Source organism: Strongylocentrotus purpuratus, unplaced genomic scaffold (genome assembly GCF_000002235.5).
Source record: "Strongylocentrotus purpuratus isolate Spur 01 unplaced genomic scaffold, Spur_5.0 spur5_scaffold_1, whole genome shotgun sequence".
NCBI lineage: Eukaryota > Metazoa > Echinodermata > Echinoidea > Camarodonta > Strongylocentrotidae > Strongylocentrotus > Strongylocentrotus purpuratus.
Window position 1 is genome coordinate 42,402,580 of NW_022145594.1, and position 16,519 is coordinate 42,419,098.

The following is a 16,519-nucleotide window of genomic DNA, read 5'->3' on the forward strand; positions in this document are numbered from 1 at the left end:
ATAGAGAGAGGGAGAAAGAGAGAGAGTGAGAGAGAGAGAGAGCACAAGAGATATAAAGTAGAAAAAGTGAGAGACAATTTCAAAACTGAGTATATGTATGTGCAATGTAGGCTTGAATTGGGAGAGAAAGAGAGATAGAAACATATTGAAACGGAGAGAGACGATGGTGTATGCTGAGAGGAAGAAAGAAACACAGAGAGAGAGAGAGAGAGGGAGAGAAAAGGTTGAGAAATCGCAGTCTAGAGAGAAAGAGAGAGAGAGAGAGAGAGAGAAGGGGATGGGGGCAGCAAGGAAAAGAGAGAGAAAAAGATTGACAGAAAAAGAGAGAAAAGTAGAGAGAGAGAGAGAGTATGTGTGAGTGATAGGAAGCGAAAGAAATAGAAAGAGAAAAGGTGTATCATGTTAAAGATAGAGAATGATCGAGAAAGAGAAAGAGAGAGGCATAGACATGACAGATCTAGCATAGAATGTGAGATGGAGAGAGAATGCATATTGCATGGTGATGAGACAACGGTGAAATTTGCCACCGAAATGGAAGATGTCACGCATCGCAAATGAAATGGATGAGCATGACAATTTTGTTGGTGTCCTGTTGGATTTTAGAGGCATGCTTTCAGGCTTCAACTAGAGCGAAGATGTAGGCTTTTCTCAAGGCATTAATCTTTCCTTTATTTTCCGGTCTCGACTAGTGTACAAGTGTAGGCTTGCTTCAAGGCATTAATCTTGCCTTCATCTGTATTTGTGTAGTGTACATGTATTTGGACTGCAGTATATTCATACATGCATGTATGTGTACTTGTTACTGTTGACATGTAAGCGGATGTGTTAGATGTTTGTCTTGATAATGAATATGATAGTTAAAATCATGATATGGATGATGTATACAAAAATGAGATAAAATAATTCTACTATTGATGATGATTGAGGTAATGAGAATGATTATGAACCTGAAGATGGTAATAATGATGAAATATAGATGATGATGGGGAAGAGGATGATGATGAGGAGGAGGAAGATGAATGATTGAGGGGATGAAGATTACTTTGAAGCTGACAGTGACTGTTAATCTTTAAAAACAATCATTAGACAATGTTGATAATGAATATGGTGATGGTGATGGTTGCGATGATGATGCTGATAATGAAAATGACGGTGATGATGATGATGATGGTGATGATGTTTGTCAAAGACGATGATTAAAGTATTGAGAAGTGGAAGATGTAGATGATGTTGATCAAGTAATGATATTGCTTGTGGAGGTGAGGATAATTTCCTGCTACTGATAATGTCTATAAAACAACATAATAATGGTGATTATGACTGCATCAAATTTAGACCATCTAACCAACTTCTCTCATTCTTTATCTTCCTCCAGGCGTTGGCTGCTGGTGCCTTTGACCCATCATCATCAAGGTTTGAACTGAGAGTAGCCGTTAGGAAAGGATACTTCAACAAATACGCAGATATCCTCTCGGGTCAATGGTTGACCGATACATCAGCAGAATTCACCGCCGACGCAACAGAAGTCCTCAACTACTGCAAAACGGTAAAGACAATTTATAATCGCTTTTTTTATTTTCCATCATATTTTCAGTTCATAGCCAAACATGGATCAAAATGATATTATATATCTAGATTTTCATTCAATACATTTATTGTAAAGTTATAAACATGGTGTCCATATGCTTTTAAAATACCCAAATCATAACTTGTTATTTATAATTCAGCTTTCTACTGAATGGATAGATAATAATTGTGAATCTCTTTTTAGGAAGGAATCAATTTCTTAATATTTTCCTTTCAAAAGTAGGTTTTCCCATACTATCCCTCTAAGCATACAAGCATATAGATATGCAGAAGCCTGCATATACACACATGTATATTTCTTAATTTGTTCTGGCAAATACCAATATTATGATTATATGTGCCATGACAAATTTAAAATTCAAAGTTAGGAAATATACGTACATGCAGGTTTCTCCATATCTATGTGCTAATTGTGCTTGTAGGCTTTGAGGGATAGAAAGGGAAAACCCACTTTTGAAAGGAAAATGATAACAATTGTCTCTTTCCTAAAAAAGCTTGGCATCATCCTGAAAAGCTCTGAGAGACAAAATGAAACATGAAACGATAAGTACTTGTCTGCTGAGAGCCAGGAGGGTGTTAGCTCTATGTGAGAGATTATGATTTAATACCCTTCTGGCTCTAAGCATACATGATGTACAGTCTGAGAGGGATTTTAGTTCTATCTTCTCCAAATACGAGCTTTCTTGCGAACAGTATTGAGTTCAAGCGACGCCATTTTAAGATGAAACGTTATCCCCCATCGAAAGATTGGACGTTTAGTGAAGGATCGGCACTAGAAGAAATTTCCCTTTTGCAAACTAAAACAATCTTTAAGTGAAAGTGATATGCCTGTCATGGGCCCGAATTCACTCTCACCAAAAATAGCCTCTTGACTTTTGGGAGGAGAGAGCTTCGAAGATGCAAAAAGGGGCGAAATATGCTCTTGAAGTGGCGCCACTGAATAAAGTTTTTAATTTTTTAAACTGCGCCATTCTTTGTTGCAAAATGTGATGCTGTCTGCTATTAGGCGCAATGTGTAGTTACCCCATAGCACATTATACTGTTGAGGACGGCTGAATAATTTAGTGGGAGACTGACTCAGTGAAGCTGTTTTTCACTGAAACGAGGACGGGATGAGTCATCCCATGGACTTGGGATGCGATCCGCTGTTCCGCCGCAGCAGATGCTAATTTAGGGCACACTGGAGGGGCTGAGCAAACGAAATGTTGCTAGCATTGAGTTTGCTCAAGTGCGGGGGATGGGGTCGTTGTCATGGTGATGATGTGGTTAAGGATGAAGTCGAGAGGGGGGGGGGGGGTGGTCGAGGATTGATATGTGCCGAGGATGATAATGTACTGCCTAGTGCATACAAATTAGATGACGACTCCTAGTGGGTTCTTTGAGGTAGGATTATACATATAGATTGTAGGGGGTCCGGGTCATTGCTGTAATGATGGGTTAGCATGAGATGAAGTAGAGACGGGGGGGGGGGGGGGGGGGGGACGAGATTTGTTTGTCAGCAGCGAGTATGATAATTTCCTCATATTGCATACAAATTAGATTACGATTCCTAGTGTATTCTTTGTTCTTTGAAGTAGGATTCTCCTGATTGGCAGTTGGGGGATTGGGAGATGATGAATTGCCATGGTGATATTAATTGATACAAGATGAAGGGGTGTTGGAAGAGTGGGGGGGGGGGGGCAGACTTGATCCTGTCACGGAGGAAAATGTAAAATAGATGAGTTAGTGGCTTTTTTTCTTCTTGAGGTGACAGTTTGTGGTCGCCATGTATAATGGATATTCGATTTGAGGTATCAAATGGGAATATACAATTTGAAAGTATTCTATCAGTCTTTGAGATGATATAAGGTTGTGAAGTAAAATAAAGGACACTGCATTCTAAGGTGATACAAATAGAAAATATGTATTTCCTCTAGTGAACAGTTTTTTTTTTTTTGGGGGGGGGGGGGGAGTACCAGCTCGACCGCCATCATGTGCATTTAAGACCAATCACTTGCATTTTTTCCTAGCTGTTTTATCATAATTCTGGAAAAATGTAAACAACAATTTGTTTGTACTTGAAAATGGATAGAGATTTACATATTCATGTAGACACATTTAGATGTGTCAAAAATGTCTTGGGTATCGTTGTGCAATCTTAGTCATGATATATGAACACCTTTCTTTGCCATGCTTGAAAAATATTTTTATTCTGTCGTTGCGATATTCAAGTAGAGAACAGAATCTGAAGTGCTGCTTGTCTCTCATGCCTGATCTTCTATTTCCACTTCAGTAGAGAAGCATTTCTTGAAATCATGCACACAAATTACTTGTATAAGCCAGAGGATATGAATGCATTCCAAAAATGTCTAACATACAGACAGAACCACCCCCCCACTCCCATATAAAGTAATCATTAATTCAACAAAGAATTGCTAATCAGAAATGATAATTCAGGTAATTTGTATTGCTCTCATAATTGCTTAAAGTTTACATACATTTTGTGTATACGCGTAGTCTCTCCAAAATATAATCCTTTACAGTATTTATAAAGAGAAAGACACTCATGATTTTAGAGGATGGATCCTTCTCCCTTTACATGGGGGAGGGGGATAGGGGGAAGGGGGGGGGGGGTAGTATTTAGGCTAGTTTAATGATTCATAATAGGGGTTTCAAGAAAATTAAATTCCTATATATGTCAGTGATATACAATTATACACTGTCGACATACTTTCTTATAAACTTGAGTTATATTTATCTGCTGATAGAAGGCCGTGTGTGCCCCGTAGCGTCAGATAGAGCACCATTGTGTGTGAGGGAAGCGTTCAGATTTCTTCGTTTATCATCTGGAGTGGTCGCATGCCGCGAGGCGAAAGTCTTGCACCCAGGAACCTGCCTCGATGATAGTCTGCAAGAGGAGACTCTCCCGAAATAAAAAAAATTATTGATTTTAATTGAGGCGCGATGGCTCAGTGGTAGAGCAGTGGTTTGGTAATCGGGAGGTTCCGGGTTCGAAACAAAGTCGATGTGCTAGTGCCCTTTGGTAAGGCATTAAAAGTCCCTCAGAGAAGATTCAAAGGCCTCTGGTTGCTTGAAAACGTACGAGCATACACATACTTTCTTAGCAGTCAGGTAAAACAAACAAACAAATAAACAATTTACACAAATGCACACATTGGTCTTGCATTTCCGCTACTCGTACTATAATGACAGTATCTTTACATATTTATGTAGGCTTATATGCATTTAGGCTTGTACATTATGTAAAACCACATTGTTTCTTTGTAGTTAGCATTTGTGTACATTCTTATACATACATGTAGGCCTACGTATTCCCAATAAAATATTTAGAAAGATGAGATACATTGTAGATTAAATGATGAAAAAGGAATGTTGAAATAGAAATAAATGAAAATAAGAATTATGACAAAATTATGAAAAATTATGAAATTATTAAAACTGAAAAAGATCAAATCAATCAATAGGAATGGTAAATAGATTTTTGATTAAATTAAAATTAAAGATATCCAAAAAACAATAACATAAGAAGTATGAAATTAAATAGATCAAATAAACCAATGAAATGGAAAAGAAAACGTTTAGTATTGATGAAAAGTAAATATTTGAATGATTAAGAAATATGTACATGTACATGTAAAATGAGAATGAAATCAAGAAATGAAAACTACAGCACTGCAATATTCATGTGGAAGTGTAAAAATTATATTTATAGAATTCCTTTTGATTTGTAATATTTGTTGATATTCTCCATATTAACACCTCTGATTTCCTGTTTGCGGGGTGCTAGTAGGGCTTCTCGTTTGAACTCGACCACGCATTATCACCTCTGACGTAGCAGGGGTTCGCAAGACTTCTTTTTGACCCCGATCACATTACAATCAAAACACCTTTACATCTGGGCAAAGAATTGTACGCTGGACGGTGAATAATTGCTTCAGTATCGGTTTTTAACTCCTTCACCACCGTTCATATCTAGTCTCCCAGCGCAGACTGTATTTTGACTACCAAATACAATTCCCTAAAGCTTTGAGCCTAGCCTTACTTTGCCAGTCTCATGCTGACTCAAGAGCAGGCTATATTATAATATTATAGAGTCTACAAGAACTTTGGTTTAACTTTGGTTTTAGCAGGGGGTCCAGTCCATGTTGAAAGTTTTAGGGTTGAGCCCTGTTAAATTTGTTAAATATTTTTTGTTATGCCCATTTGTTTTGGATGCTTGTTACTAACAAGCTCTACCTTCATTTACAGTTAACAACTGAATTATACATTTGATGAAATAAAGGTGGACTATTTGAATTAGGGCCTTTGTTGAATACTTTTTTAATGTACTTGATATGTCACATTCTCAAGAAATATAAATCTGGACGAATTAATTTTTCTTATACACCTGTACTTAAAAAAATATTAAAAAACGTAGGGTAAGGATATGAATAATTTAGTAGTTAACTGTGTGTAGTGCCGTCAACAAGCATGTAGTTAATTCTATTGTCAATGAATTATGAAGGACAAGGTTTTGTGCCTGCAAACTAATTTCTCTCTGTGGTGGCACTACAGGACCATATGGTATTTGGTTGTAAGGGAATAAGGATAATGGAATATACATGTACAGATTGTCAGCCGTTTATATTACCTGGGCAAAAGCCCTTTTATACTAGCTTGTCAATAAGAACAGTGTAATTCAGTTTCAGTTTTAACTACTTGAGCACCATTTCATGTCATGGCAATTACTGTCGCAAAGGCTTTGGTCATCCTACCAGTTCCCCGTATTCTCCTGGGTATGGAGACGCAAATGTAGCTTAATGTCTTGGCAAAATACATAAGTGCCATGTTGGGATTGAACCTACGTCCTTTGCTAGTCAAGAGCTCAAACCGCTGGACATCTCCTTTACTGCCATTTCCCAGTGGTGGCTCTACTGAAGAGCAGGATATTTGATTGTAAGACTAGGGGTACGTTCAAGCCATTTTATGAAGCTTGAATCACAAATCAAAACGCCGTTAAGAACACAGTTACTGCGGGAGAGCATTCAATCAATTTTTCATCAACGCCGATTCTCACTCATTTCAAGCCCAGCCACTGCTCATAAAAAAAACGCGTTGTACAAAACGCATCTTTTTCAGCGTTTCAAGTTTGCATTTTTAAACACGTTTATTTTTACGACCAACAAAAAATGCTTGAAATCGCTTGAACGCAACCGTGTTTTAAACTAAACGTCTTTGAAAACCGTGATTCTAGGGTGAACAAATGCTGCTTGAACGCACCCTAAGAGCTTGAGGGGGAGAAAGCTTGCTGTCCTGCTATAGAAAAATACATTTTGGGCAAAATAGATTTTGTTATTGCTGGACTGTGAATAATTAATTGCTTCAGGATTGGTTTAACTCCTATATCACTATTCCCTTGGCGAGGATACTGCAGTATACCTGTACATATTATAGTATGAAATCATTGTATAAAGGGAATAAGGGGCTAAATGATTACGCAGGATGGTGGCCAGCTCACAAAGGGAGTAAGTGGCCAATGGGGGAATAATATGGAATATGGGGTCAATATTACTTTGGCCAGTTATATCAAAAGGAGAAGAAAGGCAGTGGGTCAATTATAATCTAGCCAATTATTTGCACTTTAAATGAGATTGACCCCTTTCGGGGGTTCTTATATAAAAGACTCCTCACCACTTCTGGACAATTGCTTTTCAGTGAAGGTTCTTCTATTTACAAGAATCTGGTTATTTGGAGCGCATATATAGATACAGGTCAGTGGAGCATGGAGGGGGAGGGGGGGGGGGGGGGGGGGGGACGACAAGGGGTGGGGCATGACCGGCCCATGGCTCCCCCTTTTAATACAGAAGTCTAAATTTGCCTGTGCCCCGATTTTTGAGATGATAACTTTTTTGGGGGGCAGGGTCTTTTCATCAAAATATTAGGACAGTTGTGCCCCCTCTTTTACAAAATCCTGGTGCCACCCCTGATACAGGTTGACCCTATTGTCAGGTTATTGTAAAGCTTTCCCATCGCAATGACCAGTGTATTGAGCTGTGATTGAGCTAAGATTTCTTGATGCTCTTCAAACAATGTGAAGAAAGGGTTGTTATAGACATTTTTTTCCTAGCCACATTGAATTTTGTTCCGACTTGTCAAAACAGCAAATATTAGAAATCTGAGGGAATTTGAAAATGAATTCCTTTTTGTTTCTTCTTCCCAATCAGGAAAAGTCAAGGAGCTAGAGGAAAAACACTCAAATCGGGGAAAAATCAGGGAATTTCATGGACCTTAAAAAAAAGTAGTCAATCTCGTGCACTTTGTCTCATGTAAACACAGCGAAGACGTTAGATGATTTTGTTGTGGTGGCTTTTTTGTTTGTGAAATGCTTCCTTTGACGTTTGCTATGATATACTTTTCCATGAACAGCACAATACTGCTTTAGAAATGGGCTCCAAATTTCCTTTGATTTTTACTCTTAGATGATTCCGAAACCTCACAGTATACACAAAATTAAACATGCGTGCTGAAAAAAGATGCAGCAACCTTTTTCAATCACTTCTAGTCGGCTTCTCTCACGATACAATCAATTACGTGGCCAGAACTCAACTTTCTCCGTAACGTTGAGAAAGTTGTTGACGTTTGTTTGAAGGTGAGGTGAATGATGAATGTTGTGTGTTATGTAGGTGACTTAAAGATAACAAGTCCCATTGAGAGAGAGAAATGTCAATCTATTCCTGAATTGAATTTAGAGCTCTCTCGAAGGGTCCCTGGAAGGCCTGATATTGCTGGTGCTTTTCTACATATTGAGTGTCCAATCATTCGCCTGAATTCAAACACTGATGGCTTGTTCAGACTAATAAACCTCGTTTAAAGAAACGTACAAAGAATCATTGCATAGTAAAAGGAGTGTTCAGACAAGAAAACAATAGCTTAGAAAGAAACGTGTAAAAAATCATTGTATAGTGAAAGGAGCGTACAGACTAGAAAACAACAGCTTAGAAAGAAACGTATAAAGAATCATTGTATAGTTAAAGGAGCGTACAGACTAGAAAACAACAGCTTAGAAAGAAACGTATAAAGAATCACAAGCCTTTTATTAACCGGGCGCCGGGCGATTTTTACCCTACGGTCCCTGACTTTTGGCGCCCGGTAAGACGGGGAAAATGAGTACCGGGCGCCGTTCATTTTTTATTTCTGGCGCCCGGTCTGGGAGAATTAACATTTTCTGTTTCATAAACTTCCACATGTCTAGCACTAAATGTTCACAAATGTGACAAAAACTTACTTGATACAAGTTAAACGTGGACAGAATGAACCCTAACAAATCATTATAATGAGAATCCTAATTAAAATCGCCCAGAAACAATTGCAGCACGAATACGAGCGGCCGCTATTTCCTACTCCTAGCGGAGAACGGAGCACACAATACATGGGATGTACACCACTCAAAGAGGAGCGCATTTCCCCAGCCCAGGCCATGCATACACACACAAATGACATCAGTGCTGTACTGCAGTACACACACAGTGTTAGTAATAGTACAAGAAAGTCTCGATGTAACTTCCAAAAATCCATCCCCAAAGCCAAATTTTGCTGTCAAAAATGCGGAATTGGAGCCATATTTCCAAAGCTCACGGGGGTTAAGCCCAGTTTTAAGAAACAGTTTCATCAAAATAGCGCTAAAAATCAAGAAATCAGCGATTTTGTTACCAGTTTTTTGGCCTATCGCATGCCCTTCGAATGTAATGGTATCTTCAAAAAGGCAAATGAAAATCAAAACACCGGATCTGCTGATGCATTGACTTTATGTACAAAGTTGATTGCAACTCCAGACTTGCCAGACGAGCGGCCCTCGTACTCATTGACTAAAATTCTGTGATGTTTTGAATAATGGACTTTTCTGATAAAATAGGTAAATATATTTAACAAATCTTTTTTTTTTAATTTTCTAATTATTATTATTTTTTTTTTTTTTTTTAAGTGACAGGTCGGCCGTTCTCAATGATTGAATGCGTTTTTATTCAAAGAAACATGAATGCAATAGCATTTTATAGGGAAAATAACAAAAACGTAAAACAGGCATAATCTTTTTTTTCACCTAAAATATGTTTTTTCAAGCTGAATAATATGTTTTTTTGAAAGCGACAGGTTGGAAGCTCTGCATTGTCATTATAGATCTGGTTTTTCTTAAATATTTTTTTATAGAAATAATTTAATTCCCCCCTTCCCAACATTTTTAAATTTTTGACATTTAACGGCATGAAAATAGTATTAAACATGAACTACAACAACTACAAATGACAGATTTATCTAAGGTATGAGTGATTTAATATTAGAGTGCTCAAAATTTAAACTAGAAATTAAACTACCGTATGTATAAATAAAAGGTAACGTTTAACAAATAATTTAAAAGAATACGGTACATATTTTCATCAATTTTGGAAACGGCTCCTGGTCCTGGAAAACGGCTCCCGGTTCTCTAAAAAAAATAAGGACCGGGAGCCGCTTTTTCAGATATTTGGCTCCCGGTCTGCTTTGACTTAATAAAAGGCTTGAAGAATCATTGTATAGTTAAAGGAGCGTACAGACTAGAAAACAACAGCTTAGAAAGAAACGTATAAAGAATCATTGTATAGTGAAAGGAGCGTACAGACTAGAAAACAACAGCTTAGAAAGAAACGTATAAAGAATCATTGTATAGTTAAAGGAGCGTACAGACTAGAAAACAACAGCTTAGAAAGAAACGTATAAAGAATCATTGTATAGTGAAAGGAGCGTACAGACTAGAAAACAACAGCTTAGAAAGAAACGTATAAAGAATCATTGTATAGTGAAAGGAACGTACAGACAAGAAAACAACAGCTTAGAAAGAAACGTATAAAGAATCATTGTATAGTTAAAGGAGCGTACAGACTAGAAAACAACAGCTTAGAAAGAAACGTATAAAGAATCATTGTATAGTGAAAGGAACGTACAGACAAGAAAACAACAGCTTAGAAAGAAACGTATAAAGAATCATTGTATAGTGAAAGGAACGTACAGACAAGAAAACAACAGCTTAGAAAGAAACGTATAAAGAATCATTGTATAGTGAAAGGAGCGTACAGACTAGAAAACAACAGCTTAGAAAGAAACGTATAAAGAATCATTGTATAGTGAAAGGAACGTACAGACAAGAAATCAACAGCTTATGAAGAAACGTATAAAGAATCATTGTATAGTGAAAGGAGCGTACAGACTAGAAAACAACAGCTTATAAAGAACCGTATTTATAAAGGAACTATTTTTGATGAGGTCAATTAACGTGACAGCTGACTAATCATCAGTGTGTGATCATGATTAGCTCCATGATATAATGAAGGAAAAATGTTAGAGCAGAAGAAATAGAATGGATAGCCCATAACCAATCACAGACATGTAAATAAATAAAATGCACTGTCAACTCAGATACAAGGAGGGTATTTTACTGTATTAGTATGCCCATGAATGTGAAAAACATGTAAATGATACTTTGTCTACTTTTTAAGATCAGGTCTACACCTTTGCATCAAACGTATTTTGACACTGCACTCTTTTCCAGATCGAGTATTAGATGCAGGGCATAACAAGAAGAGAGAATGTTAAAAATAACAAGACCCTCAAAAACCGTTGCGGCACCCCACTTGGTCTAAGCGGCAACAAAGTGCCCGTATCCAGCTCGGTGGGACCAATTTTCACACGCTCTGACAGGGATCGTTACACCTCCAGCCGCAGGTCCCGGGGACAAAGAAACTTCAAAGCAAAGAGAGCGAAAAAAAGGCTTTTCCATCATGTACTTAACATGCAGGGTGCGACTATTAGAAAAGCAATGAACCGTACAGTAATTGTTATATGTGGGACTGTAACAGTAGTTGTGCAAATATAGAGGTGAGAAATCAACATGTTAAATCAGTTGTAAAACTTGTGATTTAGGAGAGACGAAGTAGATCCTGTTAAAAAAGTTAAGGTCTGGGTAGTGTAATGGAGGCCTTTAAAATGCAATTTTTTTTCTCACAAGTTTATTTTTAGGAATTTATTAGAAGAATTAAGCATGAGCAGACCTTTGATGTTTCACAGCAAAAGTTGGGAATCTCTTTGGTCAAAATTAGGAATACATGAACATGTACAGTCTGTTTTACACAGAAGTTTTCAGAATAAAAGAAGAATCTAGGGTCCATGCATGACATAAATTTTGAGGCACAAATGAGAATCATTACTTCCAAATAGAAATGGTCGTCAGCTAATTAGTCATGCCCAACGGTACATGACATTTTTTTCCCTACCAGATCTGTATTTTAGTTTTCGAGAGCTCTTTTTGAGTGTACCAGAGATTCATTGCTCACTTTTCCCATGTAGCTATCCCAAAGTTGGGGAATCAACCAATTATTCACTTAAAGTTGGGCAATGGCAAATAAAAGAAGGAACTATATTTAGTTCAAGCTCAGACACCAAAATAGCATTGTATAATATCATGCAGCCGCACATTTATCTGTCTTTAAGTTAGTAAATTATAATGTTCCTCTAAATACAATTGACAGGAAGTGCCGCGAGCTTGTTTAGTGAAAAAATATCGTTTTAAATCGAGCGTGAGCGGAACAGGAAATACATGGTACAGTGTAAGATCAAAAGATGATGACAGACTAATTGATCAAATGATGTATGGATTCTGATCGTGTGAGGTTTCTTCCCTACCCCTTCCTCTCTATCTCTCTCTCTCTCTCTCTCCCCTCTCTCTCCCTCCCTCTCCCTCCCTCTCTCCCTCCTCCCTCCCTCCCTCTCCCTCCCTCTCCCACCCTCTCCCTCTCCCTCTCCCTCTCATCCCTATCTTTAGCATCTAATGTTGTCGGAATACTACATTGAAACTTAGAACCTCTCCCTTTATAAGATAAGATGTATTTATTGGTCTCTTGCAAACACAATTTTTTTCTACTGAACAATTGTTTGCAGTTAAAAAAAACACATAAACAAGGCTTTTAAGGGCTGTATATTATCACACCCAGGCCACTTGTTATGTTAAAGGTGGGAAACTAACAAGCCCCACTCCACAAAATAACATCATTAAGCTGTGAAAGCTCACAGTGGGCTTGTTTGGTAGACAAACTTCGACTTCTATTGTTGTGAAGTGTTGGTATTGTGTTGGAAATCTGACATTGATTTTACACCCCTTTATAAAGCCATTCTTTTGTCAGTGTTTTTTGATGACTGCTTAGTCTCCCTATTCTGATAGGAGCTGTGTTCATGCATGATCATCATCAAACATGATCATCATAACTTTAAACTTTAAGTTTGTGAAACCTCAAAGTTTTGAACTATGATACACTAGCATCAATGAGGTTTCACTCAAGACTTGAACAACAAGTATACAAAGTTTTAAACGTGCAAGCAAGCAATCTGCTGTTGATGACGGTTTAGTCTCAATATTCTGATTTATGGCTGTGTTCACACAAGAATCATAGTTTTAAACGTTAAGTTTACCGGTAATTTAGTTTATTTTATATTTCTATAAAAACGTAATAAATAACGGAAAGTAAAGCAATTTGAAATTGAATAAACAATATGACATATATGCATATGTACAGTTAACAACTAAAGTATTCCTACCCCTTCTAAATTTTGTATTTTTAAAAGTTTTTCGTTACTCAAGAATGAAAGGTGGACTGGTTGAATTAGGGCCTTTGTTGAATACTTTAAGATGTAAGCTCTAGTACTGTATGTCACATTCTTAAGGAATGTAAATCGGGACGAATCAAATTTTCACATACTTCAAAAGATACAAAACTTTATAAGGGTATGAATAATTTGCTAACTGTATGTGTAACAACTCTTGACAGATATGAATGAAACAGAATAACATAAAGGATCTGTCATTTCAGAGTCTTATCATATTTACATGTACACGAAGGCAAACATCATTGAAGAAATTTCTCCAAGTCAATAGAGCAAATGTGTTACAAGCATGTAGAATCACCTTCTACGTTTAGTTAAGTAAACAACCGTTTATGAGCTGTAGGTGTTATGCTCAAACAGTATATACATGTATTTCTATTCATGCACCATCAATTGAACGTATTCATGAGAATTGTTCAAGGATTGTTAAACCCCTTGGTTAAACAGTCATTTCTTAACATGAAGGTTATTTAAAATGCTAATTGAAGGTTTTATGAATGGTCGTGACATGGGTCGAGTGCACTTATGATCAACCTTGTGACTTTTAGCATTATGATCTAAAATATGATTTGATTTTGGAACAAACATTTCGATCATAATTTTTTTTCTCCAGGGCATCGTTGTTTGTTTGTTTACATATTTCTCTTTCTGTAATGCAATACTCAAAGAGTCGTTATTTCTTTTCTGGGATTAGCATTCCAGTTTTAAAGTTCTCTTCTTCACAATAGAGGCTACACAATGGCATTTCAAAAAAATTAATTAAAAATTACTCTTTTTCAAAATTCCCTTCTCCCTTTTGTAGCTTTATTCAAGAGTAAATGGCAGTTTAGATGAAAACTGAAGCGAACCCAATAACATGCTTTCATGCATGCATTCAGACGTTCTGGAACACTGCATACATTCATTGAGATGTATTTAGCAGTCATAGTCCCATGCATAGAGATTGACAGCAGGGTGAACTTTGCATTGTGAAACAAATTGGAACAATAGATGGACCAAAGGGTACCCTTTTATAGAAATAAGTGCATCTCTTTTAGTTCCGCATTAATCTGAAAATCCCCGTCCATTTTGATTATGTTAAAAAGAATGGTTTGTACTTCACAGACATGCATGAAGCATGATGTTGTCATTAGTCTTATGAACCAACGAATCAATACATTGATCTCTATGACCGACTCTGTTGGTTCATAAATACGCTGATGATATTCAGAGTATTTGTTTTAATTCTTAATTTCCATCTTTTATCCTTTTGGATTATGTAGTATTTTGAAGGCCAACGCATGAGCCTCGGCTACTTATTGTGAATAGCTTTCCAAACTGTGTCACTAGGAAATTGTTACAATCTTATATTTGTTCAACTGAAAACACCAACATATTTTTCTGATGGTAATAAAAGGTATAGTTACAGTATTAGGAATCACCTTCAAAATAGGAAAGCTTTACAAACATACTTTCGTTTTTCCCCTCAGCCATCTCCCCCATTAAAATTACAGTATCAAACAGCCTTTTGTGATGAAAGGTCTTCTCTTTTCTTCATGTTTGCCGGAAGATTTAACAAAACTTTTAAAAGACCCAATTTTATGGTTTCCCTCTTTAATCTGAAAAGTGGAATAGTTTATTGAGAGGTCACACAAATCAAAGAACTTTTACAATTCTTGTCCATTGTAATGTAATTGGGGCCCCTGGTCATATCTTCTTTTGTCCTATCAGGGGTTTTGTATATATCTCCATGTTTTGGACCTTGAAATATCCAGACAGGGAGGTTTTGAGGAAAGAGAAAAAAAGATGATCATTTGTAGCCAGCCATGTTTTTTGTCTTCAGTGTCCCAACATTTGCTTTGGTGATGATTGCTCCTGGCTGTATTTTGTCGAAAATATAGAGTTGTGGAGAGAACTGCTATTGGGAGTAGTTTGGGTTAGCGTTAAGGTTGCAATTGAGTGTGAGGTTTGGGGTTAGGGTAAGTGTTAAGAAAAGAGTGAAGTCCACGATTGAAGATATGAGTTTGGTTAGTAAAGGAAAGTGACCCTAGAGCAGTTGTCATAGGAGCATGTGTCGATCAGCCTGTTTTTCTTCTCAAAATTATGTCTGCCTCTCTCTAAAAGATCTGTGTTATTTGAAATTTTAGCCCAACTTTAAGTGATATTGTGTAAGGTTTTATCCTGCGACATTAGTATGTCTACAGAAATCAAAACTTTCACGCTTTTCAATTGGACTCTTGAAAATTCACATGTGTATAAAGATACTGAATAAGGTAATACCAATAGGCCTATAGTTTTTTTTTCTGGATTAGAATAAATCAAAGAAGAGAATTTATTCTTTGAAATCAATTGGATGAGTAAGATGTATGAGAGTTAAAAAAGCATTTCTTAAAACTCTGCAATTGGTGAAGATAGCACATGGACAATATTCACTATTTGGCATGGGGACTTTGTAGAAGCAATCTTAATTTATCTTTTCAAGACACCGTCACCTCAACTAGATTTATTTCATTATCAAATCAGCTTTGAATGTAGCACTGCCTGTAATGGACCCCTGCCATGAATAGATTTGTACAAGTCACGCTGTTAATTGCTACATTTCAAGTTTAGACCCCAGAGGACTATCGAGGGAAGGCCCTCTGAGTTAACAGAATTACACAAGTGTGTAATCATTACCTGTAATTTTTTTTTTATACGTGACGTCTTAAGTCGAGAGCCAGAACTCCTGTAATTCTTCACAGACTTAACGCCCTTCCTGGTTCTCAGTCTGAACGGATGACCTACATGTAGTTTCAAGGGGTTCTTTAAAGATAAACTTGAGTTCTGGTAAAAAAAGAAAATGAATTCTCACAGAATCTAACAAAACTTACACTGAATGTTCAAGATTACAAATAAATGTCATGTGCCAAACAATTTTGGAAGAAAATGTATACTGGATGAGAAATGAGCATAGAAAGATAAGCAAATCAGGGTAGTACTAGCCCGACACCATGTGTGCTGTCCCATATACATCTTTCTGTGTAAGTGATTGTTACTTTACCAAGACTCTGCCAAATTTACGATGATTTTGATGACTCCAGAACCTTGCATTACACACCATTACTTACATGCTATACGATCAACTTTTCTGATCCATTCCACACCTTTTCTTTCACAATGCAATCGCATTACCAGAACTCAAGTTTATCTTTAAGGATTTCCTCTGCTCAGAGCCAGAAGGGAATTCACTTGAATCATATTACACCGATTAGATGCCCTTCTGGCTCCAAACAGACAGTGTCTCTTGCTG

The 16,519-nt window shown here is 37.0% G+C and overlaps 1 protein-coding gene across 1 annotated transcript in view; it reads left to right on the forward strand.

Moving 5' to 3' along the window:
* Window positions 1-1,270: 1,270 nt before the first annotated feature.
* Window positions 1,271-16,519, forward strand: part of LOC585391 (amyloid-like protein 1) — a 42,661-nt gene continuing 27,412 nt past the window's right edge. The window contains exon 1 of the mRNA XM_030978253.1: window positions 1,271-1,546. Coding sequence (XP_030834113.1) covers window positions 1,286-1,546 — 261 coding nt within the window. The 5' untranslated portion in view covers window positions 1,271-1,285. The remainder of the gene's footprint in view (window positions 1,547-16,519) is intronic.